Here is a 27,902-nt window from a genome sequence, read left to right on the forward strand (position 1 = left end):
ATTGGTTATAAAACAGACTTCTCATAGGGGTATTTGATGGAAGGAAATTTGATTTCTCCTTGACTTTGTTTCCACAGGGTGTGCTTCTCCACCTCATTGGCAATCTGTTTGAGGTCCTTTCATATTTGTATAATGAGATCTCACACTTTTTTTTGGTGGTTCAAAGAAAAATGACCAAGTTATTGAGAGAGTTTCGCCCCCTGATGTATTAGTCTTCAAATCGACGTCCCGGAGATTCGCAAAAAACTTTACAAGGTTTTGAAGATCTTCTAGACCAATCTTTTCTATAATTATCATCAACTTAATTTTTTTTTAAGACAGTTTTAATCAGATTGTTCATTTTTTTCCGTCAGTTAAAGATTTTGGCTAGTACCAAAGGATGATGTTAACCTTTTTTTCGAGATCTTTTTACTAAAACTTGTAATGTTCCAAGGATTTCTTCTTGTTTTCAAGGATTTTCTCGATTCTATGTGGTAAATAATATATAGCTTATTGACATAGTTATGTATCGTATTTTGGATTTCTAGAGAGTTTAGAAACATATTATTTTGAATCATAAGTTTATCTTAAGACTCTGATGTGTTGCTCTTTGCATATGATGTCTAAATTTGTTTATCTCTTCTTGTAAATATTCTAAAGTATTAGAATAAATTTTGTAAATATTTAATCTCGAACATAAGATCCATGATTTTGGAGAAAATCTCCTACTCAAATATTTAATTACATAATAATAATAATAATAATGATATTACATGTTTAAAATAATTTTACCAAAGTTATGATACTATTTCTGACCCAATTATAACATCAAAAATATTTTTAATTATTTTGTCAAAATTTGGGAATTCAAACTAAAACTTTAGGTCATACTATGATCTACTCAATTTAATTTATTTAGTGATCGATAGAACTAATTTAAGTTAATAATAATGATTGGAATTTGTTTAATTATTTAAATTGAGAATATTAAATAAATCATAATATTCAGATTTTTTAAAATGTATTCTAAATCCATTACTTAGTTTAATTATTTCGATTTTTTTAATTTGGTTTTTTCATAATAAATTAATGTCATCATATTCTGTGTTCTGTGGCTTGTGGCTGCGTGCCCAACCAGTTCATCTAGAAATCGCCGCGCTGTTCTTCTTGTCCGTTGGATAAAAGAGATTGTTCATCTAGAAATCGCCGCGCTGTTCTTCTTGTCCGTTGGATAAAAGAGATTGCGTAAAGTTTACATGCCAGATACTGTGTAAACCCTAAATTCTGGTTAAAAAACTCTGATTATCGTTCAGGTTCAGGTTCAGGTCCCTTCCGAAATTCGCATCCAAGATTCAATAATTGAGAGGCGCACGAAGATTATCCCCAGCTATTAGTAGCAATTTACTGTTCCATTTCACTTCGGATTGAAATTCGAAGGAATCGTTAAGATGAATGCTTTGATTACCTCGACGGCCTTTTGTCCGAGTTCTTTTCAGCTCAAATTCTCATTCAACCGCCGGAAACCCCCGTCGGCGTTTCTCCGCTCGCGATTTTCGGAGTTTGACCGGCGTGTGAACTTGGTGTGGGTGGTGGTGAGGAGCAGTGGGGTGAACGGCTATGGATTGGAACGACGTCGGACTCAGGTTTCTTCGTGGATGAATTCTAAGTCTTCGTCTGAAGATTTCTCTGGCTGGGCCAATGCTGACGGGGAACTTCAGCCCGGAAATTCGCGCCGCAAGCAATCTTTAGTCGGTAGGAACCTTTTTTCAAAAAATAAAATGTTCGATGGAAATTTTTTTTATTTATTTTGTTTGATACGTACATAAGTTTTTATTCTTAAACTACAAGAACTTTCGATATGTTCATTTGCAATGCAACAATATCAAATTATGGTTGCTTTTGTGCAATAGTGAAATGCATGGGATATCAGCTATCCTGGATTTCACATTTCCTGTCACCTTCCTGGTACATATGTATATGAAATGTGACTGTTGAATTAGCCCTTTTTGGTTGTATAGAGGTTTAGTATGAAAGAGCGTTTCTTGGAATCTACTATAGAAATTGTCTGTTTAGAAGTTAAAAATTGTTAAAAAATCAAGATATATGCATAAATTAGGGAATGATTGGGTGTTATTTATGTCTCGTTTATTGTTGCAATTAAAATTTCTGCCATTGACGAGTGTCATTGTAGACTAATAACTCATGTTTCGTAGTTTGCTTTCAGGAATACTGGGAGCTGGAGCTGCCGGGATTCTTTTGGTTGCAGGCCTCACATTTACTGCATTGTCTATAAGCAATAGAACCACTTCAAGTGAGTAATTTTTCTTTCACACCTTGTTTGTCTAGATTTTTTCGTGTGAAATTTGGGCCTGTATAGATCAGTGGAATCTCTTAATTATGATCTGTGAGGTGTTGCTTTTTGTACAAATATATTAGACAATGATTAAGAACACGTCTTTAAAACAAAGGCTCCTTAGAGTGACATTCACGATTTATTTCTTCTGAATATTGTAATATTTAAAAAAATAAAGGTATGTCTTTGCCACATTTTCATGTTAGTTGAGTAAATCTGTGTGTCTAGAGCTTATGTTTCTTTTAATGAATAAAATAATTCAGTACTTCAAAATTTTGAGTTCATGATCTTTATTTTACAGAAGTTAAACAACAAATGGGTCCCTTGACAACACAACAAGCGGAGTCACTATCCCCTGATAATCACCAGGATAACTTTGGAGAGGAGAAAAGTGAGGAGAAAGTTGAGATACTGCAAAGTGAAAGTGAAGAAAGTAAAACAGGTACAAACAAGGATCTTCTTTTGCATAAAGAAAATAGTGAAGCTAATGAAACTAGCATTAGTGATGATGTGGGTGCTAGTCAGTCATCTGAGGTTGTTGATCTCACTAATATTCACTCCAATGAAAAAGTTGCCCAAAAGGAATCAGCTCTTACTGGCGTTTTAGTTTCTGTTGAAGCCAATGATTCCTTGGCTGTGCCGAGCATTCTTACTAAAAATGGCAGCCCAGCTAATGATAATACTAATGAACCAAAAGCAGAGGACCATGTCGATGGTAGCCTAGCTGCTGAAAGTACCAGCGTACCAAAATCAGATAATCATGTTGATGATGCCAAAATCTTGGTCCCATCTGTATTGGATAGTATGCCGGAAAATGTTGCTGACTATCCAAATGGGCTCTCTAGTTCAGTTGAGTCACTGGTGGATGACGCCGTTGAAATAAACACTATCCCTGAAGAATATGAGGATTCCAGAAGCTTGCCTTCAACAGGGGATGTTGATACGGGAAATAAACTTTTGACAGTGGGTGCTTACTCAGACAAAAATTTGGGAGTTTCTGTTGATGGAGATGATAAATATCTGGAAAATTTAAACATCATTGGCTCATCTGGAGTGTCCTTGGTGCCGGAAATTGCCAATCAATTTGGAAGTGAACTGCACGATTATAATGATATCAATGCTAACAGATCCTTTTTTGATTCTACAAATCCTGGAATTTTTTTCACTTCAGCTGGCATACCTGCTCCATCTGTTGTCTCTGCAGCTCTGCGGGCTCCACCAGGAAAGGTTTTGGTTCCAGCTGTTGTTGATCAACTCCAAAGTCTGGCATTATCCGCTTTAAAAGATTTGAAGGTATGTTACTAACTACTCCAGCTATTATTCATTTGGGCTGTAAACATTGCATACCCCTTAAGTTCAAAACTGCAGTTTATTCTTTCATTTTTTGGTTTCTGGTTGTGCCAAATGCTTTTTCAACTAGCCCCTGTCGAGAAATGTTCAAGAAGCCAAAAAAGAGAGAAAAAACCCATCTAATGCCAGCTCACAGTGGCTTGCGCATGCGCACACTCACACACAAGAGCGTCATAATCTTAATACTATGATGATTTTCCGATGATCTAGAGATTGAGCTGTAAATGTAAATTCATGTGTGAAAATTTGAAACCCCATTTTAATTCCGTAGCTCTTCTAGGTGATTGAAGATGATGTTCAACCTGGAGATTTATGTACCCGCCGAGAGTATGCTCGTTGGTTGGTCGTAGCGAGCGGTATTCTTACCAGGTAATGAGTCTTTCTTTATTGAGTGTCATATGAGATATTCACATCCTTTCAGAATATTACGGGTGGAAAGATATGTCTATGCGTTATAATTTATTGATTTTATCCTAGGAGCACCACGTCGAAAGTCTACCCTGCTATGTACATTGAAAATATTTCTGAACTTGCATTTGATGACATTAAACCAGATGACCCTGATTTCCCATCAATTCAAGGTGAAATCTTGACTTTGGATAATGTTTTAAAAGTTCTCATAAAATTATATATTTTGGTATGTTGCATTATCTCCTAAATGAGTTTGGCTTTTGTTAGGCTTGGCCGAAGCTGGACTTATTGACAGCAAGCTTTCAAGGCACGACATGCAGTCATCTCTAGATGAATACCCAAGTCCTTTATTATTCTTTCCTGAAAGGTGTGCATATTTCCCGTGAGCCTACTGTCATCCTGCTATTAGGTTGCTGTTCTCTTGAAGATAAAATTTACTTTTATAGCAATGTAATATAAATTTATGAATACTAGGAAGACAATCTGAAACATCCTTTCCTTTTTAACTTTAAAATATAATAAATATTACTAAATTTTTTTTATAAACGTTTCATCTTAACTTTGAAACAATCCATCATAAATAAACTAATATTTAAAAATATCAAACACATAAAAATTCGTAAATCGTCAATCATAAAATCATACGTCAATTTAAGCGAAAACTCAGCATTAAAACTTCAAAACCACAACATAAAATCTTTACTGACATAATCCTCAAAACTTTACTTTAAAACTTTAAACTTAAGTCTAGTAGTGCGGAAAATAAAAGTCCCTCGGGAGTGTAATGCGGACCCGATCCACTCAAGTGTCAGCGCTTCCCTCAAAATTATTCTCCCCTGCAACCATCCAAACCTATTGAGTCTAATGACTCGGTGCGTTCTAACTATACGTAACGAATAATACATATACAGGCGCATGAATTTAAAATCATACTTTTATTTAAATAAGCTGGCATAAAACTCGTAAGCGTTAATAAACAGTAAATCATTAAATCATAAAGGTTTTCATCATCGTGTATTATTTTGGGTGAAGTTTGATCCTTGAAAGTGACCATCTTTTATCATGTCATTCTGTGGTCGATTGATAAATCTATATACACCAAGTACCTGGGGGCGGGGCGTTAGCAACTCTCATCACTGTGCAGTGGCCAAATATAGAAATACGATCGTTGGGCTTTCTCTGTGGCCTTCTCCCGTAAATGGACTCTTTATGAGGTCTTTTCTCTCACGATATCCTCATTTGTGAGTTCACCATTCCTTCTTAGAACGGATCTCTCACATATCCTCCATGTCACAGTCAATTAACATCCTTCAAAATATTTTTCCTTTCATTTTATTATAAAATATCGTGTCATTAAAAAATCTTTAAAATAGCATTTCGAGAAATTCGTGCCGCCTTTGTATATTTCATAAAAATATCTTATTTTCATTATAAACGTTTTAAAATATCATTATCATTTAACATGTATTATGATTCTCCGGGACACTACCAAACCTTTCAAACTACGCGGGACGTAAAATAACCATTTTACCCTTGGACCTCGAACTTCCCAATTTTGACTTTTTCTTACTTTTATCGACTCAATCTATCCCGAACTATCATATAAGTTTAAGTTTGACTTCTAATATTTTTCTTAGACGTAAACCTGAGCCTTTCGATCATTTAATGACTTAATAACTAAACCGTGAAGTATTTTAAGCTCGAATAATTTCAAAGCTTAATATTTTCTTCCCAAATTTGAACCATAGACTTTTCGTCCCTAAACTACCTCGTGAGCCACGAACCAATAGCCGTGGACCCATGGTTCAAATCCTTCCCTTCTCTAAGCCATGATCGACCCACTTCCAACCTATACAAGCCACGCACCAATTTCCCCGAACCACCACCGAGCCATCTTGGGCCACAGATGCACCAGTCCCTGCTGGACCCCTCCTGAACGACCCTGGACCACATTGACCTTTCCTAGACCACCGGCATAGTCCCTATCCCTCGAACACCCCACGCGCAGCCTGCACTCTCTCGGTTGCGGCCTCCCTCAACGCGGACCACCAGCCCCAACGCCTAGGACACTTCTAGGACCCTAGCCGAGCGGCATGCACCTCTTCACCCTAAAGCCTATGGTTTTGCCTCCCTTCTGCGTATAGCAGCGTCTAGCCGCCCTAGGACTCTTCCTAGCCCCTCAACACAGCCAACGCCGAGCTCTGCCCCAGCCCTGGCCGAGCCCAGGTGCGCTGCCCCTCCTAGCCGAGCCACAAACCCATGCAAGTCCCTCAAACCCTAGCCTCTATCTCTTACCCATGCACGGCTCCTCTTGATCATGTCCATCTTTCGTATCTTCTCTAAAGGACACTTTTCCCGTCCCTTAAACGCTTCCTATCGGCAGCTTGTCCTTAAAATTCATAACGTGTCTCAAACAAGCGTAAAAATATCAAAAACGTTGAAAATAAGCCCTTAAACGTTGCATATTTTGATCTAAATAATTTTCATGCTTAAAAACGTAAATCATGCATAATATGATTTGAATGTCGCAAAAAAAAAAATTTAGAAACGTGCCTTTGCGTTAAAAACACTCGAATATTCGATCGTTGGTTCGGGTTGCAAAGAAGAACGAAGGGGCACGAATAACTTTAGATATTTGCTTTCAAATTTTCGAAAATCTGTGTGTGGTTGTGTGTTGAAGTGGACCGCTGCTGTAGTTCTTAGGAATAGGGTTTTGTTTTGTTTAAAATTTTAGGTGTTTTAGGAGTAGAGTTTAGGGCTTTTAAAACTCTTGTTTTGAAAATAATTAGGCCTACTATTCTTTCTTAATTTAGGCCAATAATGCCCATTATATCGTAGAAAAATCGTTGAGTAAAAACGTTTTTGAAAATAATCGCTTTCGGATCCACGAAAGTCTATCATTTGTCAAAACCGGCTTCTCGAATAAAATAAAACTCAATTCGTAAAATAATTTGGATTCCAGCATTTTTAGAAAAATTTAATTATATTTAATCATATTATCAAGCCTTAAAAATGTTTATCGAAAATATTTTCATCTTAGTCATCCCCGGTTTCCTTTCTCCGGCCTAATATCGAATATCTGGAAAAAAATCATTCATTCATGAAATCATGTCAGATCATGCAATTAAACATTTAACCATATAAAAAAATATATATATCATTTAAGCATTTAAATTTAATTAAATAAAATAAATAAGCAATTTAAATAATTCTCATGCATGTGGTTTACGTTGACTGATTTTCGGGCGTTACATAATCATTTATTGTATGGGATCTGTGTGATGATTAATTGCTTTTTTGGTACTTGCTCAAATATTTGTTCCCTTTAATTTTTTTAAATCGAACATCCTAAATATTACACGGTACTCTGTGTTCATGGGTGGGTTAACTGGAACATTCTTTGAATTGTTTTCCAACTCAGTGTGTTTATACTTGGTGCTGCTCATTTTAAACTCAACCCCCTTGTATTTTTCTGATATTTAACACGAAATTGTTCTGTTCTAAAGAATGAGCTTCCTGGTAATTTTAGTCGTCACCTATTGATAAAATGCGTTGCAGTCCTTTATCTCGCCAGGATCTTGTGAGTTGGAAATTGGCTTTGGAGAAAAGGCAACTACCGGTTGTCGACAGAAAGGTGATTAGAATTTAATATTTAACTTGATTTGCCTATTGTAGATAGCACTGATATTACTGATTAATTGATAAAGAAGATTGTCTTTTGCTGGAAGTAGACCTTGCAGCAGTTATCTGGTTTTATAGATATTGACAAGATTAACCTAGATGCATGGCCTGCACTGGTAGCTGACTTAGCAGCAGGAGAGCAGGGCATTATAACCCTGGCATTCGGTTAGTTTCTTCAATGTGATATGTTATCTTCTTCTGGCAGTTCTCTCTTAAATGTTGAGTTAATATGCTTTGCTACATAACAGGTTATACAAGACTTTTCCAGCCAGAAAAACCAGTGACAAAAGCCCAAGCTGCCATTGCTCTTTCAACTGGTGATGCTGCTACCGTGGTTAGTGATGAACTTGCACGTATTGAGGCTGAATCAATGGCAGAAAATGCTGTTGCTGCGCATAATGCTCTAATTGCTCAAGTCGAGAAGGATCTCAATGCAAGTTATGAGAAGGAACTTTTTCAGGAAAAGGAAAAGATTGATGCTGTTCAGAAATTGGCTGAGGAAGCTAGACGAGAAGTGGAGCTATTGAGGGCTGAGCGAGAGGAAAGAAATCTTGCGCTAATGAAGGAACGTGCTGCTGTTGATTCTGAAATGGAAATGCTTTCCAGGCTGAGGCGGGAGGTAGAGGAACAGTTGCAGACCCTTACGTCTGATAGGGTGGAGGTGTCACATGACAAAGAAAGAGTAAGCAAACTTCGGAGAGATGCAGAAACTGAAAACCAGGAGATAGCCCGGCTACAATACGAACTGGAAGTTGAGCGGAAGGCCTTGTCCATGGCCAGGTAAGAAAGTTTATTCCACCGTTATTTTTACGTTGGTGTTTTATATTTTATTTCAGATGATGATTGAGGGATTTGGTTCCATTTTGGTTCTGATTTCTCGTCTTTGGAATTTAACTTTATAGTTTTGTTTTTATTTTTCGCAATTACCGAACGAGAAGATAATATAATTATTTGTTTAAAAATTATACCAAAAGACAAGGAAATGCAGAAGCATATAATTCTTATTCTCTCTATTTGTGCATGTCTCTATTTTGTACAGAGCATGGGCAGAAGATGAGATGAAGAGGGCAAGGGAGCAAGCAAAGGCTTTGGAAGAGGCTAGAAACCGCTGGGAGAGTCGAGGTATAAAAGTAGTTGTCGATAATGATCTGCGAGAGGAAGAAGACACTGGAGTCCCATGGCTTGATACTGGTAAACAGTTCTCAGTCGAAGGAACCTTTGAAAGGTCTCACAACTTGGTGGACAAACTTAGGACAATGGCAGCCCGAGTGAGTGGGAAATGCAAGAACACAATAAACAAAATCATCGAGCGGATTGTTTCCTTGATATCAATTTTAAAAGAGAGGACCTTGACGGTTGGTAAACGAGTTGGAGAGCTTAAAAACACTGCTAAATCAAACTTGAATGTCTCTTTACAAGGTATGCAACGCGGTTCCGTAGGATTTGCTTCATCCGTCTCGGAAGGGGCAAAGCGAGTTGCTGGAGATTGGAAAGATGGGGTTGAAAGGTTGTCGCAAAAGTTCAAGGCTTGATTTTGTGTTGTGCTGTTCAATTTCATTTTTGGGGTATAAGTTTTGCTCCGCCAACTGCTTTGTTACTGCCTTACCGCTCTTTTCACAAGTAGGCATATGGCTCGTGAGAATAAGAAATAGTAGCATAGAATAAAACTGATTTAAGAGAATAACGTTATAATGGAGAGCACCCTCTGTAGAGGATGTTGTCAAGTTGTAACACTTTACTATATGTACTGAGATGCTATATATGTGATGAGACTTGAAAAGTTTATTTCTGGCAGTCGGATTAGAAGAGTCTCTATCCAGGTTATTGTGTTGTAGTATGAGTTGTCGCAAGATCAAATGTTCGAAGTCAGGAATAGCTTCGGGAATCTAGCACATCGTATGAAGAACGGCAATTAAAAAAGCTTCTTGTTCATGTCCAAAAGCTTTTTAGAGAGACAAGGAGTTGTATTATCTAGAAAATAAAAATTCGAGGTGGATTTGTCTGGCATCGATACATGAAAGCAATTTCAAGTAAAAAATTAACCAACAACGCAAGTTTGCATCACAAGTTTCAACTTAAAGTCGAACCAAAATAAGACAGGCTGTATCGAAGTGTTCTAATCAAAATTTACGAAAAATGACGAATTTTGCTTCAACAGCAAACATAAGAACATATTTCACTTCTTCTTGTCACCACCTCCAGCAGCCCTGCACAATTGCACGTACCATTTAGGATCAAGGAAGAATGAATCACAGGATTATTTATATCTATATCCAACAAATAATAGAAAAATCACACATGTAGAAATACAACTCAAAAACCGAAATCAAGTTTTCACTGAGCCTCATAATTCTTATTAGATGCAAAAAGAAAATGTGTGATAGAAGCGGATCAGAAGTATGTCAATCAAGGGAATTACCTCATCTTCCTGAGTGCGCTAGCCATCTCCTCTCTCTTCCTTTTTGCCCTCTTGTGAGTACCCAATTTTCGCTTTGCAACCTTCAAAGCACGCTTGTCCTTTCCAACTTTAAGAAGTTCAGTGATCCTCTTCTCATAAGGTGCAAACCCAGCAACTTCCCTGATGAGGCTCCTCGCAAAATGCACTCTCTTGCTTGTTTTCTAATGAGTGAATATAGATCAAGTCAACAAATAAGAACAAGCAAACAAACCAGAATCGGTACAGAAAATGGATGCATATAACGCAAAATGCAATCTCGGTGAACAGAATAAGCTAACAAATACAAACAAAAAAACAAACTAGTACAAATACAGAAACTGGATGCCTAAAACTGGAACGAAAGTTAACAATGATAGCACTTATACCATAGGTCCAAGCCCAACCAAAATACTAATCCATTTGGTTGAACCAATCCAATGCTTCTGGTGTATCCGATATAAGGATTATATATCATTTTAAAATGTAACAAAATCCAGGTATCAGAATCAGTAAAAACTATCTATTTGAATGAAAAATCATGAAAAACACATACGCCTTTCCTATCAGATGGGCGTGGAGCTAATTCCTTGGGCGTGACAACATGTCCTCTCTTCAGCCCCACAAATAGGCCGCTGTTTGGCTGCTTTGGAGCCATAACCTACGACAAAACAATCCAATAAACAAAAGGTTTATTCTTCCGACTACTAAACCCTCAACGCCCCCATCCCTCGAGAAATGAAGCAGATATGAAGCCGAACAAAAATCTGTATATTTCTGAAACAAGCAGAAAAGAGAAAAAACAACCAATACTTACTAATAGGAACACTGATTATCGCAGAAACAATACGAAATACAAATCTCAAAACAACATCACTGTCCTGAAGCCTACGCAGTACCCAAACGGTACACTCGCAAAAAAAAAAATCAAAGCAATATAATTCGCTCATCTAAACCTATGACAACTCGAATCTGGGTTACCTTTCGTCGATCTGTTCACCGTCTGCGGAAACCGGCGGCTGCTGGGAGTTTATGCAATTAGGGTTTTGCGGGATGGTCAGAATTTATACGACTGCTAAGGTATATAGAATTAAAAAATTGAACGGGGGTACAATTGGAAATTCAAATCACGTAGATCATGTCGTTTAAATATGACCTAATTTCTTTGGGTCGGGTTTGGGTAATTTTAAATTGGTTTGAATCGGATAATGGATATGCAACTTTTGTACCCGATCAGTTTAAAATATGCGATTCATTTAGCTTTTATTAGAGATTCTAAACATACCATTCTTTTGAATATGTTTTTTTTAATAAGATTTTATAATTTATATATACATTAATATCTTATTAAAATTTTGTGATATTTATTGAATTGCATAAAATTATTGTATGTATAACATTTGGTTGAAAGTGTTATGGACTTATTTCAATTAGTTTTTGTATTTAATTTTTATTATAGATGTACAAGTTCAAATAATAATAAAAATATTATTTTTGGATCATATTAAGTTTTGGTGATGAGATAGATGAACAAAACAAATCACATCAATTCAATGGAACCAGAAAACTGTCAAAACACAAGAAGTTTTTAAGTAATTCTTATGATCTTAGGAATAAAATCAACAGACTACTCGTATTTGGAGTTTCGACGAACTTCTAAAAATATCTTTAAACGGTGAGACATATTTATTAGAACATCTCAAGTTCAGATAATGTTTATATCATAAAGACAAATAAAAGATATCAGTATATCATAACATTAAATTTTGTGTATTATTTTTGGAAAAATCGAAAGACATGTGACACCGCGTACTATTTTTGAAAAATGACCTTGTGTAGTCTTTCAAATTCGAATGTTGCAAGTCATCTATATAAGACCATTTCGAGACTCGGAAATCACCCTACCATTTGCGATCAATCACACTGACTTGTTCATTGCAAGAAAAAGCGAAGGTCTACTGAATTTCAAAAGCATACACTGAAATTTTTATCTGATCATTTTGAAGGAATAATTGTGCCAATTATTCACACTATCTTGTAATAGTTCTATTCTTGTTAAGTGTGAAGCTTAGTAATTGTGAGGAGTCCTTCCACATAAATCTCGGTTGTTTACTAGAAGTTTCGATATGCATTTGGGTAAATCCTATCAAAGTGAGTTGTATAAAGTGTTGCAACACTCAAAATTTTCAAGTAAAACTTTTTGGAAACAGAAGAAGGGATAGACATAAAAATGATTTATTTTTCGAACTTTCAAAAACAAGTTTGCATATATTTGCTTTCTTCCACTTATATTCTTACTACCTATTACCATCTATTTATTTATTTTTTTATCAGTTTTGATTCATTGATTTCGGTGATTTTTTTCACACTATTTATCTGAAGTTGTTTTTCATTTCAGCAGAATGAGATTAGCTCATTGTTATTCACACTAGTTTTGAGCACCAGAAATTTTAAAGAGAAATAAATTTCTTAATGTGTTTATTCACCGTCTCTAAACACCTCCACGATACTAACAATTATATTTCACAATTCTTCCAATTATTTCCAACAATTTATTTAGATTTTTTTTTCTTCATTTTTAATTCCAAAATATCTGAAAGCACAAATGACTTCACCATCGATATAATTCTGTAAAGAAGAGTGGATAGATAGTACAGATGGGGAAATGTTGTCATTGATAATTCAATAATAACAAATGCTACTTGAGCTAGCTCAAAAAACTTCCGGTGGAACACATAAAATAAGGTATTTGAATTGAGATCATGAATTATTCTGGTGAAGATTCCGTATGAAAAGGGATTTATTCCTTCGCATAGTCGAATTCGTGTCATTCCGAGTATTTTAAATGGAGGATTGATGCAACGAGCAAGATAAGTTTTGTCACCACTTCAAAAATGAAACGGTTATCCATCAATTGGCATGTGGAGCCGCTACCGATCATTACAAGTACCTACGAAGTGCCGAAAAATGCTTGTTCAAATTTTTCCGATGTGTTATTGACTTATTTGGTATATAATACTTGAGAAAACCCAATGCTGCTGACATCTAACGTTTGCTTGAAATTCATAAGTAGAGAAACGACTTCCCTTACATGTTGTTTAGCATTGATTATATGCATTGGGAATGAAAATATTATCCGATTGCTTGGAAAGACCAATTTAACAGAGATGGTCACAGAGTCTCAACAATTGTGCTTGAACAAATCGTCTTTGTGTGTACTTGTGGATATGACATGATTTTTTTGGGGTCGCATATTTACGTAATGATATCAACGTACTTAACAAATCATATTTATTCAACAACTTATTACAAGAAAATGACCGTAAGTTAATTTTATAATAAAAATGACGCACAATATATAAAGTGATACTGTCTAACAGACATGATCTGCCCTCAATGAGCTACTTTCGTCAAGAGATTTATCGTGCCCACATGATACCAAGAAAAAGAAGTTCAAGAAAATACAAGAGTATTCAAGAAAGGATGTTGAGCGGGTATTTGAGGTGTTCTCTATTCTCATTTGGCAATAGTCAGTGCTTTATCGATTTTGGTACAAGAATAACTCGAAGGATATATGCTTACGTGCATAAGTTTACACAATGTTGAGGATGAAGGTGATGCAATAGGTAATTGGTTAGATGAGATGTCAATAAAGTCGTCGAAACAGGCCAACCCACCCAACAATGAAAAATAGACAGATTGAGTTATTAATTTAGTGGCCCGTTGAAAGTGGGCCAACCCGTTAGGATCGCGAGTTGGGGGAAGGTGGTGGGACTGTCTACTAGTTTTTTCACATATTTTTATTAGACCATTTCAATGATTTACGTATGCATAGTCGATGAGCTTTAAATATTTATGTACGAATGATTTACATTATTTATAACACTTTTTAATTTGATAAAATTTGAAAGACTCATACTATTTATAATGTTTTATGTATTATTGATGAATTTTGAAATATTTATATTGATTTACGCATGGATATCGATTGATAAATTTTGAAAGATTTATATCATTTATATATGATATTTTTTAAATACAAAAATTGGTCAGTTGACCTGCTTAACCCGCAATCCGTGGCATCTTGGGTTACCAGCCAAGTTGTGGCTCGACCCGTCCTGTTTATTGGTGAGCCAAGGCGGGGCGGGACAACACGTTTGAAAGCTCTAGATCGCAATGGTCCTCCCGCACAGATAAATAAGGGCTCTACAGAAGAATTCGATTGTATATGAGGAGTGTTAGAATATATTATTGTTAGCTCTCAAGGATAGATTAATCATTTTATTCTTTTTGTATTTACCCTAACTATATAAATATATTTTTTTTGTATTATTTATTCAGTTTTACAATACTACGACTTGAGTTTTTCGCTCACTCTCTATTTCTTCAAAGAAAAATTACAATCTACCTGATAATCACCATATTCACGCCGACTTGGTTGTGCACATATGGTACGTTACGACTGCGATGAATAAAGACTAATTTATTAATTTTGAATAACTCAATTATTGATGTTTTATTTTATGAAATATTTTATAATGCTTCATCAAAATTCTTTACATTGTATTCCTTCTTTTCGTTATGTTCTCAATAAATTTTAGTTTATTTTTACTGAATTATTATAAATAAATGTATAAAATTTAAAATACTAATATAAATTATGAATATTAATTAATATTTATATATTAAATGAAATTATAAATAAAGATAAGTGAAAACATGAATAAAATAAGTAATTGACGGTGGAGTAAATAAAAAAAATTACTGGAGAAATATATGATAGTCGAGAGATGCTTTTAAAAGAAGTGCGAATTTATATTTATGAGGTGATGCTAGGCTGATGATGCCTAAATGAAACAATTTTTATCTTTGTATTACAAAACATTTAATCTTTTTACTTGTTTTATTATTTATTTCATATCTATTTCTTGTCCTCCTTATTTTTTAATAATATAATTTTAGTATTTTTTGCAGCCAGACAATTCATAAATAGATTTTTTTGCGCAAATTTTATCAATTTCTTAGATATTATCAAATTATTATATGTTTTGTGGTTACTATTTATTAATATAATAAATAGATTGTTAAGATCGAGAAAGAGTTCAGAGAGGGATGAATAAAATCTTTAAAAATATTTGCTTTTTGAAAATGGCTTTCAAACGTTTTTTAGGCGGCTGAAAATTTTTCCTCTTTAAGAAGAATTCTACTAAAAGACTTTGGCCTTACAAACTTTTTGCAACAGCCCACTCCAATCAGGACATATCACACTGAGCCCACTCCAATCAGGATTTATCACACTGCCTATTTTGGAACTCTAATTGATCACTTTACACTTCTGGATTTTATGAACAATCGGTTCACCAGACAACACAATCAATCAAATAACCAAAATGTTACTGATAAAAGAACACTTTATGTTTTGAGTAGCACGAAATTGATCCTACAATGATCAGATATCTTTCTGCTGAGCGCGTGCTTGATGAGCGATGAAGTTTATAAACTTTAAGAGCGCTCAGATCTTTGAGTATGCAAATTTCATTAGTGTCTCAATCGCGTGGTTGAAAATCTTAAATTGATCGAACTTGTATCTGCATTCTTCAGCTCTTCTTTTATAAGCTATCATTCCAAAGGTCGAAAAAGATACATAACGTAAACCTGTAGCGTTGGAATGAGGTTATGGACATGGATCCATATGTAGTTCGTATGGGTCAATTATAGAGATGTCAATGGGGCGGGTATGAGGCGGGTTTGGCAAAACCCAAGACCCTCCTCATGAAAAAACTTTGACCCATTACCCGCCCCACCCCGGTTAAATATTCTTCGGACCCATCCCATCTCAAATACGAAATGGGGTCGGGTAGACCCGTGAGACCTGTGAGGCCCGAATTTTTTTAAAATAAAAAAGTAATATTTTTTCTCACATGACTGAATTATGAAACAGACAAGCCTCTAAACACAACATTGTGGAAAATTAATTCACGTCTTCGACCACACTTAATAATAACAAACAAAGTATTTTTACGACATAAAGAATTACATAAAAAAAAAAGTTACTAGCTCTCCAAATAATTCTTGACATCCCCAAAAATAAGTCATAACAGAATTTAAACAGATCAATATAAAATCAGCGAATAGACAATATTTCAGATACATTCTTCGGGATCATTTTCCTCTTTATCAAGAATTGTGGGACAAGTTAGTAAACTACTTGAAGAATTAACTACAAAATTAAATAGATAAAGTACATTGAAAAAATAAAATTGTAATTTCAAATTATAAAAAAATGTAATTAAAAAGAAGAAAGTACAGTAAAAAATTAAAATGAAAGTACAATAACAAAATAAATCTGTGATTTATTTACCTTTCACCTCACCCCACAACCATCTTTGCGAGCACATCAATGCCTCCAAAGTCGTTGGATTAAGTCTACTAAGATGAGGACTAACTATTCTTCCACTATTGCTAAAAGCATATTCAAATGCAACAGTTGACATAAGAATAACTAAAACCGTTATGGTTGAGGTGAGCTACTAAAAAAATGAAAATTAATAAAACTAAAACCCTAGAGTATTTATATTCACATATATGGGGCGGGTATGGGACGGGTATTATAGGACCCATGACCCGTCCCATATCCGGACGGGTCAGAAAAATTGGACCCGATACCCACCCCATGACCTATTTAGTATGCCCAAACCGACCCCATACACACGGGTCCATTGCGGGTCTGGGTAAAACCGGACCCATTGACATCCCTAGTCAATTAGCTCTCAGTTATCGATAATCCTTTATTATTTATGATATATGTGATATATTATAAATAATCAGTATGTGCTTTATTATTAATATAATAACAAGAGTTGCATGAATCCGGTAATCATACAAACAATCATGACACGAGTTTTAAAATTAATGATGAAACAAATTTTTAAAATTAAAATCCATTTTGGATGAGATTCAAAATTTAAATCAAACCCATTAAAAAGATAATTAAAAGAAATTTTAATAATTTCTTGCCTTCCATAAACGGTGGTCCCATGATGAACGCTAGCCACAGTCAGTGTCTGGCTTATATTATTGGGGAGGCCTGAATGCTGGAAATCCGTGACTCCCACTGACATATTTGATGTGAACTACGTTGAACTCCCATGACTTTGGCTCATATTATTGGGGGATCTCGTGACGACCGTCCACTAAAGTTCGACATTGATGGGTTGAGCTCGACACATGAAGAGAAAGGGGATCATATTTGTTGAAAACCAGACTCTAAATTCTGGAGTTTGACAAACTGATCAACCAACTGATACACGCGATTATATTCAGCAACTGGACTTAACAACTGAAATCAGCTGATCTAATAAAGAAAACTGATCAGTTGGAAACCGATCAGTTGATACATTCAGCTGTATGCTTTTAAGCTAAGCATCCTTCAACTGAACATGTCTCGGGAAAGAACATTCAACCGACAAAGAGACATAGAAGACTGCAACTGAATATGAAACGCCGCACTTCAATCAATACAGCTTAGAACAACGCATTTCGGCTAAAGCAGTTAAGACGCCGCATCACAATAAATGAAGATGAAGTGGCAATCAACGGATACAAAGAATCAAATATATCTCAAGTTACCGTTGGAAGGGAAGCTTATAAATATGACAGAAGAACATCTGAAGAAAGAAGAAGATCATTCCATTCAAAGTTTGCTGTTATTCTGCCAAAATCTTAGCCCACTCTTACTTGATTTATTCGTAGCAGTCAAGGCTACAATTTGAGCTCACAAGCACTTTGTAATAATCGTTAAATCGATAGTGCTAAGATCAGTTACGCACTGAGAACATTTTGTAATACTAAGAGTTTCAGCTTTTGGCAGTGATAAGTCCAAACTGAAGTGGGTCAGTACAAATCTTGTATTTGATCAAAGTCTTTTAGTGGAAATCCTATCCTTGAGATAGAAGGGGTGACGTAGGAGTAATTGAAATCTCCGAACATCCAGAAACAATCCTTGTGTATTTTATTTTTGTATTCTATCTTTCAGTCAGTTACTTTCCGCAACTACCTTAGTTTAACTGATTGTCATTGACCAACAAGATTCCGAGAATCAGTTTGTCACCAAACTGAACTCAAAATTCGAAAAAATCAGTTTTAATTGTGAGTGTTTATTCAAACCCCCCTTCTAAACACTCTTGATACGTTAATCGATCCTGTCAAGTGGTATCAGAGCGGTTGAATCTTGTTCTTGAATACTTTTGATCTATACACTTGCTAGCACGACTTCATTCAACAAAATTCCTATGTTCTCCAGAGAAGAATTTGATGATTGGAAAATCAGAATGCAGGCTCATTTAACTGCACAAGATGATGACATGTGGTATGTCATAACTGATGGATCCACGAAGATTCTAAAAACAAATACAGCAGTTGCCATAACAGAAGAGACACCACAAAGAATAGAAAAGCCCAGAGATGAATGGACAACGGAAGATAAAAGAAAAGCAAATCTTGATAATGTGGCTAAAAAAATTCTGTACAAAACGCTGGACAAAGTAACCTTTAGCAAAATAGAGATGTGTAAGACAGCCAAATAAATTTGGGAAAAGCTGATCCAGCTGTGTGAAGGAAATGATCAAACCAAAGAAAATAAACTTTCTGTTGCTGTTCAAAAGTTTGATAACATCAAAATGAAAGCAGGAGAATCAATGCACGAGTTTGATGAAAGAGTAAGCAGTATCATCAATGAGTTAAATGCACTTGGAAAAGTGTATACCAACAAAGAGATTGCACTGAAGGTAATGAGAGGTCTTCCCAAGGAATGGGATGTCAAGACCATGGCAATGAGGGAGTCCAAAGATCTGAACCAGATTGAACTTCATGATCTGTTTGCTGATTTAAAGGCTTATGAATTTGAGCTGCAGACCAGAGAAGGAGAACCATCTACCCCTGCAGCCACAACTGCTCTAGCTGCTGTCATAACAGAACCAATCAGTTCAGTCGAGAAATCTGCTGATTAGTTGAGCAGTGATGCTATGTCATTGTTCATCAAAAAATTTGGAAGGTTCATGAGAAAGAATCAAGGAAACTTTCAGAAGCCATACCAAAGGAACAGCTCCAAAGATGAATCAAATGCCTGCTACAGCTGTGGCAAATCATGTCACTTTATTGCTGCTTGTTCTAAACCCAAGAAGGACAGTCAAGGCTCAACTGATAGAAGAAAGAAATCATATGAGCACAAAAGAAGACCCAAGGAAGATAAGAAGTCCTTCAGAAAGAAACATGAGGTACTCTTAGCTGAAGAAAACAAATCTAAATGGGCAGAAACTGACAGTGAGGAGTCAGAACCAGAAAGCTCATGCAGCTCTAGTGATGATGAGGAAGTCAAGTGCTTAATGGCTAATGATGCAGAAGAAGAATCATATAGCCAACAGGTATTTGATTTCAGCTCAACTGATTTCACACGAGAAGAACTCATTCTAACACTACATGACATGGTAAATGAGTATCAAAAGCTTGCATCATCATTTGAAAAAATCAAAGCAAAGCAAACTGATCCCACAGACAATAAAACCAAAACTGATGAATCAGTTGATGGGTTGAGCCTAAAAAGGGAAATTGCTGAGTTAAAAGCAGAGAGAAACAAAAATCAGTCATTAATCCAGAAGTTGATTCTTGAAAACTCAAAAACAGACTGAGCTCATTCAGTCTTGGAACAAGTCATCTACTGCACTGAATGAGATGCAGAATTCACAAAAATAAGTTTCTGCTAAAACTGGTTTAGGGTTCAACAGCCAAGGAAAAATGTATCCAAATGATACTCAACCAAAGCTAAAAATAGACAACGAGAAATACATTCACTTTGTCAAAACAGCAGTGATACAAGAACAAATTGAGCCCAGTAAACTGATTGAGCAATCTACTGAGAATATGAACAAGGCTAGAAGATATGAGATCGGTTATAATAAAAAATTCTCAACTGATTCACAAAGTCAGTCATCAAAGAGGTTTCACAAGAACTATTCGAGTAGCTATTTCAATTACTATAACAGCAAGCCAATTCAAAAGAGATATAGACTGAACAATCAGTTGAATAAAGCTAAAACACATATTGTATCATCTGTACACTACACACCAAGCACACAAAAGCCGAGAAAAACCATTTGGAATACAGCTACTGGAAAGTCTGTTAGACTAATCCAAGTGTGAGTTTCTAAAGGACTAATCAGTTCAGGACCCAAATAGATATGGGCACCAAGTTATATTATGTGTGTGATTGCAGGTAACAGGTACAAATAAGAACTCAATATGGTATATGGACAGTGGATGTTCGCGATATATGACAGGAGATGCAAGTGTGTTATCTCAACTGATCAAATAGAGTGGTCCAAACATTAGTTTCGGGGACAATTTCAAAGGTAGAACTGTGGGTAAGGGTAAACTTATCCATGATAACTTTACTTTTAAAGATGTTCTATTAGTAGAAAACCTGAAGTATAACTTGATTAGCATCAGTCAGTTATGCGACAGTAGATTCTCAGTACAATTTGACAAAACTCATGTTCAGTCAAAACTTCAACTAATGAAATCATACTAACTGGCAAACAGTTGTGGAAACACATATAAAGTCAGTTGGAATGATCAAACTTATGCACCAGTTTGTTTTATTGCTTCCAAATCATCTAAAAACTGGTTGTGGCATAAGAAACTAAATCATTTAAACTTTAAAACCATTGCCTATCTGAGTAAACATGAACTTGTAACTGGTTTGCCCAATTCAAAAGAAAAAATTTGCTCAGCATGTCAGTATGGTAAACAAGTACGATCCTCTTTTAAAAACAAGGGCTGTAAATCTTCATCCCGATGCTTAGAACAATTGCACATGGATCTTTTTGGTCCTATACCAGTCATGAGCTTAGGGGGAATGAAATACACCTTGGTAGTCGTAGATGTTTTTTAAAGATTTACTTGGGTTATTTTTTTCAAATCTAAAGACCATACTGCTTCGCAACTAATAAAGCTCTTCAAAAGACTTTTAAATGAAAAATCATTTGGAATTGACCGAATCAGATCTGATCGAGGAACTGAATTCATCAATCAAACTCTTTCAAAATTCCTAGAAAATGCTGGAATTAAGCATGAGCTCTCAGCAGCCAGAACTCCTCAGCAAAATGATGTAGCTGAGAGAAGAAATCAGACTCTTAAAAGAAGCTTCTAGAACAATGCTTGCTGATTCTGGTATTTCTCAAAGATTTTGGGCAGGGGCAGTAAACACTGCGTGTTACACTCAGAACAGATCAATGATTAATAAAAATCATATGAAAACACCATATGAGATCTGGCATAGAAGAAAAAGTATAATTACTTATTTCAAAATATTCGGCTGCAGATGTTTTATTCTTGATAATGGTAAAAATTATTTAAAAGCATTTGATGCTAAATCTGCAGAAGGAATATTTCTTGGATACTCATCAGTTAGTATAGCTTATAGAGTCTTCAACAAGAAAACACCAAATGTTGAAGAATCTGCTCATGTTGATTTCGATGAAACTGAACTAACTGATAAGCCAATTGATCAAGTTGAGCTAGTTGATCGATTTACAGATATCAGTTTGGAAGATGATGACAAAAATGAAAGTCATGGCAATCAAAACATACTTCAAACACCTGAACCAGAAGTACTGGACCAATCAGATGTGCAGGAAGTCGTTGCTGATGATCAGTTGATAGAGCATAATGATAACATTCAAATACCAGTTGACGAAGCACCAACTGAGACTGAAAACTGTGTTCAGTTACCAACTGAAGAAATTGCTGATACAACAAATACTGAGTACAGATGGAGAAAATCACATCCACCTGAACTGGTAATAGGAAATCCATATGATCCAGTAAGAACTCGCAATCAAATGCTAAATTTATTTATCTATTCAGCTTTTGTTTCACAACTAGAACCGAAGAAAACTGATGAAGCTCTTGCTGATCCTAACTGAGTAAATACAATGCAAGAAGAGCTAAATCAGTTCACTTATAACAATGTCTGGAACTTAGTTCCAAGACCAATTTCAAAAACTATTATAGGTACAAAATGGGTATACAGAAATAAACTGAACGAGGATGGTTCAGTTGGACGCAACAAAGCAAGATTAGTGGCACAAGGATATAGGCAAGAAGAAGGAATTGACTATGATGAGACGTATGCTCCAGTTGCAAGACTGGAAGCAATCAAAATTTTTCTTGCTTATGCATCACACAAGAACTTCAAGGTCTATCAGATGGATGTAAAGAGTGCATTCCTGAACGGTCAACTACAAGAGGAAGTATATGTTGAACAACCTCCAGGTTTTGTCAATCATCACTTTCCTGATCATGTCTACCATTTGAACAAAGCTCTATATGGTCTTAAACAGGCTCCAAGAGCTTGGTATGAAACTCTTTCAAAATTTCTAACTGATCACGATTTTTCTGTTGGATCAGTTGATAAGACCTTGTTCAAATTTGCTAAGAATGATCACATTTTATTAGTTCAAATTTATGTTGATGATATCATATTTGGGTCAACTAATCCCAAATTATGCGAAAAGTTTGCTAAGAAAATGCAGGATAAGTTTGAAATGAGCATGATGGGTGAACTGACATTCTTTCTTGGACTGCAAGTGAAGCAACTGGAGACTGATATATTCATCAGTCAGACTAAATATACAAAGGAGCTGCTGAAGAAATTTGGCATGGAATCATGTTCAGCTGCAAATACTCCCATGAGCTCATCAGTAAAATTGGACACTGATCAAGGGGGAATATAATTTGAGGCGACATTATATCGAGGTTTAATAGGTTCATTGTTGTACCTAACTGCCAGTCGTTCTGATATTGTATTTGCTGTCTGTATGTGTGCTAGATTTCAAGCAAATCCTAAGCAATCACATTTCTCAGCTGCTAAAAGAATTTTGAAATATCTTAAGGGTACACAAAATGTTGGGTTATGGTATTCTAAAGACTCTACTTTCAATTTAGTTGGATATTCAGATGCAGATTATGCATGATGTAAGCTTGATCGTAAAAGTACAAGTGGATATTGTCAGTTTCTAGGAGACAGACTGATCTCTTGGTTCAGCAAAAAGCAGACATCCATATCTACCTCAACAACTGAAGCAGAATACCTTGCTGCTGGTAGTTGTTGTGCACAACTGATCTGGATCCAGCAACAACTGAGAGATTATGGAGTAATTACAAATGAATCTCCCATATTTTTTGACAATACGAGCACAATTGCCATCACCTATAATCCAGTTCTTCACTCAAGGACCAAGCATATAGATGTTAGGCACCACTTCATTAGAGATCATGCTTTGAAGAAGGACATTAGACTGGAGTATATTTCAACTGAGCAACAAGCAGCTGACATCTTCACCAAACCATTACCCGAGACTAAGTTTTCTTACTTTTGCAATATTCTTGGTTTAATTGACTTGTCTTAAAATTATTATTGAAGATGTTTTACTAATAACATTATTTGCAGAAAATAAGAACATAACAACAAATTGGAAATGATACTTTATTAATAATAAAATCGATTCCATCTTACAGAAGATAACTTAGAACCAACTGAATCTTGCCATTCTGTAATCCAATTATTCAACTCATAAAATCGGATTCTAGAAAATGATTCAGTTGTAGAAATCTTCTCAATCACATGCCATTCCTTCCATAGCATTGCTTGTAATAGAACATTGTCATCAACCAGGTCTGTAACATGCCTGACTTCAAAACGATCAATGTATTTTCTTGCTGTTGCTGCTTGAGCACGAGAAGGAGCAGCACCACTACTACTTATCCTCTGCAAATCATGAATTTTGAACTATGTTGACATCACTTTCGTCAAGACATATTCCTCCATCGTTTTCTTCAACTCTTCTAAATAAGGACTTAATTGTTCAGTAACTTGAATATGCGTACTGCTGCATGCATCAGAATTACTTGAATCCGACATATTGAACTATTATTGTCTCACATTTTATCTCTCTCGTCTTGTTTATAGACAGATGACATTAAATGTTGAAGAAACCAAAGAGTCTCAAGTCAACCGAAGCGTTTTTTTTTCTCATTTACCCAGGCTTCTTATTTATCAGTTGTTCATTATCAACTGATATCAGTTTGTCATTTATTACTTAATGCTTAACTGATTTCAGTTCATAGTCAACTTATATAAGTTAGTCTTTCATCAGTTCATCTGTTTAAGTTCGCAATTCATATATAACAACTGATGAAATTTATCATTTGCAGGAAAGAGAAAAACAAAATTAAGCTCATATAAATAATTCATTCAACCATAAACGTTTGCACGGATTACATCATCATATTTTTCCTCTACAACAATTATCCACATTTTCAACCAAGTGGATAAAGATGCGGTAGATGTCTTGACAAAGCTCTGAGAAACAGCTATGCGCTTAAGGATTTTCAGTTCCTTTCAAAGCATTAGCTGATAGATATGACCATCCTTAAAGATATTGACCCACACAACTATGTTCAAGTGCTCTCGCATTTTTTCAACTCTGCCACCAGTTCGGGAGTGGTAGCCTCTCCAGTATTATACAGGAACTCAAGATTCTGTAACTTTTCCCAGTAATGAAGACTCTTATAGAAGATTTCATCTTCTATAACAGCCTTCCTGGTCTCCAGAGCAAACGGCGAAGCACTCGAGCTACTCGTATCTGCCATTCTTTTTGTCTTGAATATTTTCACCAATATGACTGAAACTAACCGTGTTACTTCTATTTATAGCCGAAAATCATGGAAGCTGAAGAGCCGTCAACGTTTCAGCAAACGATAATCTTTCTGACCTTTAAATTTATTTTATATCGTCACTTTAATTATTCTATGCACCAATTAAGGGGGAATAATGGTTTCAAGAGGTTAACTGAGAAGACAAATGTTAGTAAACTCTCAACTGAAAGGACACAGTCTTACAACTGATCGTTTAGTTGAGTATTTCACTAATCTTCTCATATAAGTTAACTAATTAACCATATTATATTCCAAATCAAGTGACGTGACTGTCTGCTATCTAATGATGAATCTTATTTTAAAAACGTGGAAGCATTTGAACCGTCTAAATTGTACACTACGCTTACAGCACACGTACACACGTTTTTATTCAAAATTTTGATGGACTGACACGTGTCCAGAATTTAAACAGTCACATACATATAAATAATTCCCCGCTTCAATTCAGTTTTCTTTCTTACGCGTACATCATCTCTCAGAGCAAACTCATACACTCAGAGCTTGTATTTCGCAAAATTTCAGGTTTCCTTACTCTCAACAATGTCAAATCAGATCCCTGCTCATATATTGAACGCTATGGCTATCAACTTTGAATCAGCTTTATCAGTCGAAGAAGTCGATGTGAAAAATGTATTTCTGAAGCTTGAATCAGCTGGGCTGAGAATATTCTTGGGTCAATACTTGCAGGAGATTTACCCAAAAGAACTCCAGGATCTCTACTCAAATGGATATATCAACTCTGATGGAAGCATCATTTCCACTATTAATGGTCAGTTGGTGACCATTTCTGAAGATTCTTTCGGAGAAATCTTTTCATTACCTTCTGATGGACTGGTACACCTTGCTGATGTTAAAGCATCAGATATTGAAGAAATGCAAACTGCACTCTTTGCTGATGGACGGAAAATCAAAGTTTCCGATCCTAAGAAGAAACTGAAGCATGAGGTTCAGTTGCTGGCTGATATCGTAGCCAAAGGGCTATTGGCTAAGGCAGGATCGTATGCCGCCCTGACTTTGGAAAAGTTTCAAGCTACTTACGGTTGTTATGGCTGGAAGAAAATTCAACTGGAAGCAACTTATTTTCAGTATCTTGAAGAATATGTTTTCCTCTACCAAGCAATCCAAAGATTTGCAGTGCCGCTGAGCTATTTGATGAAAGTCAAAGGGTTGGTGGCTGATGATTCGGAGCGATTATCTAAATTCAAAATTTTCAATGGGAAGAATGTTCTGCCACTCAAGACTAAATTAGATATCTCTCCTGATCAGTTCGTGAAGATCAAGAAGGAGATTGGGACGCAACAGGCAGCTCCCAAATCAGTTAAACAGGCCAAGACATTGGCTCAACTGAAGACAGTTAAAAGAAAACTGATTATCAGTGAATCCGATTCCGAGAAGACGCCCTCTCCAAAAGTTGCCAAGAAACCAAGAACACAAAGGACAAAATTACCAACCACAGTAGAATCTATTCCTACTGAAATACTGAAATCTTCGGATGCCCAACAGCCTATCGAAGCAGTTCCTCTGAAGATCATCCCACCAGAAATCTCAGCTGGTGCAACAAAGGAAACAGTTAGGATCAAAGCTCCTCTAATCCATATCAATCGTCCTACTATTCTAGCACCTGCCAGACCTAAAGGTATAAAGATTATAGAACTGTTGGATACTACTCGTACTGGATTGGAAATTCCACACATCCTCATTACTGAAAAAGGCAATGGCAAATTGATTGAAGAGCCCAGGCCATCCAATCCCATTCAAACTCATATTGACCTTGTTTGGGAACATGTTAATAATTTTGCAGCATCAAAACTTCAATCCTATGATGCCTGGACCGCTTACAGAACTCAGATTTTTGCTAAGCAGCTGAAAAAGAAATCCCAGCTGAACAAGTTTATCAAACTGGAAGCAATTGTCCTCAAGATGGTCAAAGCTGCCACAATTGTTCATGCTTTGGAGAGAAAAACCTATTTTTTTGACCAAATTCGAGCTAAGAAGCTATCTCAACTGCTTGAGAAATTGAAGGCAAACTACATTCCCACCAATCCAACTGCTTATAATGATCAAGCTGTGATCACTCAGCTAGATACAGATCTTACTAGCTTGCAAGCTCAGATAAAAGTGTGGGAAATGGATCAGGAGTTAGTTCTTCCTGAGGAAGCCTCTGAAGAAGAAGAAGAAGAACCCTCCTCTCAGCAGAAAGAGCCACCCTCAGAACAAACTATTGTTACAACTGAAGAAACAGTTCAGGATGTGCCACAATCATCTGCTGTGGAACATCAGCTGTACTCTGAAGTCGAGTTGAATTTTGCCAACATTGATGAAATTATTCAAGCAGTGGTGACAGAATCTGTTATTAATAAACCTTTATCAGTTGATCACTCCGCTGATCAAGCAGCTGAAGAAAATACCATCTTAACTGAAGAGCCAGTTAAGGCCGCCATTTCTGAACCAAATGATCCAAGAATGATGTATGCTCAATCACCAGATCACCAAATTGCTGAGAATCTGGAGGCTCTGTTGCCTACTTCTGACAATCCTCCAACTGAAGAGTCAGCTCGAATCTCAGATGACTATCAAGAAGCATCATTTCATGATTCACTAGCTGAAGATCCTGCAAACTCTCACATTCAGCAGGAAAGCTCAAATGCTGAACAACATCAGTCTTCACCTCATCTGGTCCAAGTGGCAGTAACTGAAACAGATGTTCCTGAACCGACTATTGCTGAAACAATGATATCTGAAAGAACCATGGTGATTTTTGATCAAATCTCACAGGAAGCTGGAGCGTCGGATCAGCCAAATCTTAATTCCGCCAAAGATCTTGATTTTGTTCTTGCAGAAATTCAGGAAATTCAGCATGATATACATAGAGTGATTAATGATCTGTACAAGATTCAGCATACTCAATTAGATCATTCT

General features: G+C 35.9%; 2 protein-coding genes across 4 annotated transcripts; one reads left to right on the forward strand and one right to left on the reverse strand.

Moving 5' to 3' along the window:
- Positions 1-1,107: 1,107 nt before the first annotated feature.
- Positions 1,108-9,589, forward strand: LOC142533287 (uncharacterized). 3 transcript variants are annotated; one of them, XM_075640001.1, is made up of 11 exons: positions 1,111-1,731; positions 2,204-2,290; positions 2,634-2,774; positions 3,537-3,625; positions 3,963-4,051; positions 4,160-4,263; positions 4,361-4,460; positions 7,652-7,727; positions 7,825-7,939; positions 8,023-8,554; positions 8,814-9,589. In XM_075640001.1, exons 1-11 carry the CDS (start codon positions 1,428-1,430, stop codon positions 9,304-9,306), a joined length of 2,130 nt encoding a protein of 709 aa, XP_075496116.1. In that variant the 5' UTR covers positions 1,111-1,427; the 3' UTR covers positions 9,307-9,589. The 3 variants fall into 3 exon arrangements, with proteins under 3 accessions (XP_075496114.1, XP_075496116.1, XP_075496115.1); XM_075639999.1 differs by having other exon boundaries at positions 1,108-1,731; positions 2,634-3,625; XM_075640000.1 differs by having other exon boundaries at positions 1,572-1,731; positions 2,193-2,290; positions 2,634-3,625.
- Positions 9,590-9,789: 200 nt separating this feature from the next.
- On the reverse strand, positions 9,790-11,311 carry LOC142533288 (large ribosomal subunit protein eL36y-like). The gene is made up of 4 exons (XM_075640002.1): positions 11,190-11,311; positions 10,765-10,869; positions 10,194-10,393; positions 9,790-9,981 (listed from the first exon to the last, which is right to left on the reverse strand). The coding sequence occupies exons 2-4, from the start codon at positions 10,864-10,866 to the stop codon at positions 9,951-9,953; spliced, it is 333 nt and encodes a 110-aa protein (XP_075496117.1). The 5' UTR covers positions 10,867-10,869; positions 11,190-11,311; the 3' UTR covers positions 9,790-9,950.
- Positions 11,312-27,902: the final 16,591 nt, after the last annotated feature.

This window comes from Primulina tabacum, chromosome 18 (assembly GCF_025594145.1).
Source record: "Primulina tabacum isolate GXHZ01 chromosome 18, ASM2559414v2, whole genome shotgun sequence".
Classification (NCBI taxonomy): Eukaryota; Viridiplantae; Streptophyta; class Magnoliopsida; order Lamiales; family Gesneriaceae; genus Primulina; species Primulina tabacum.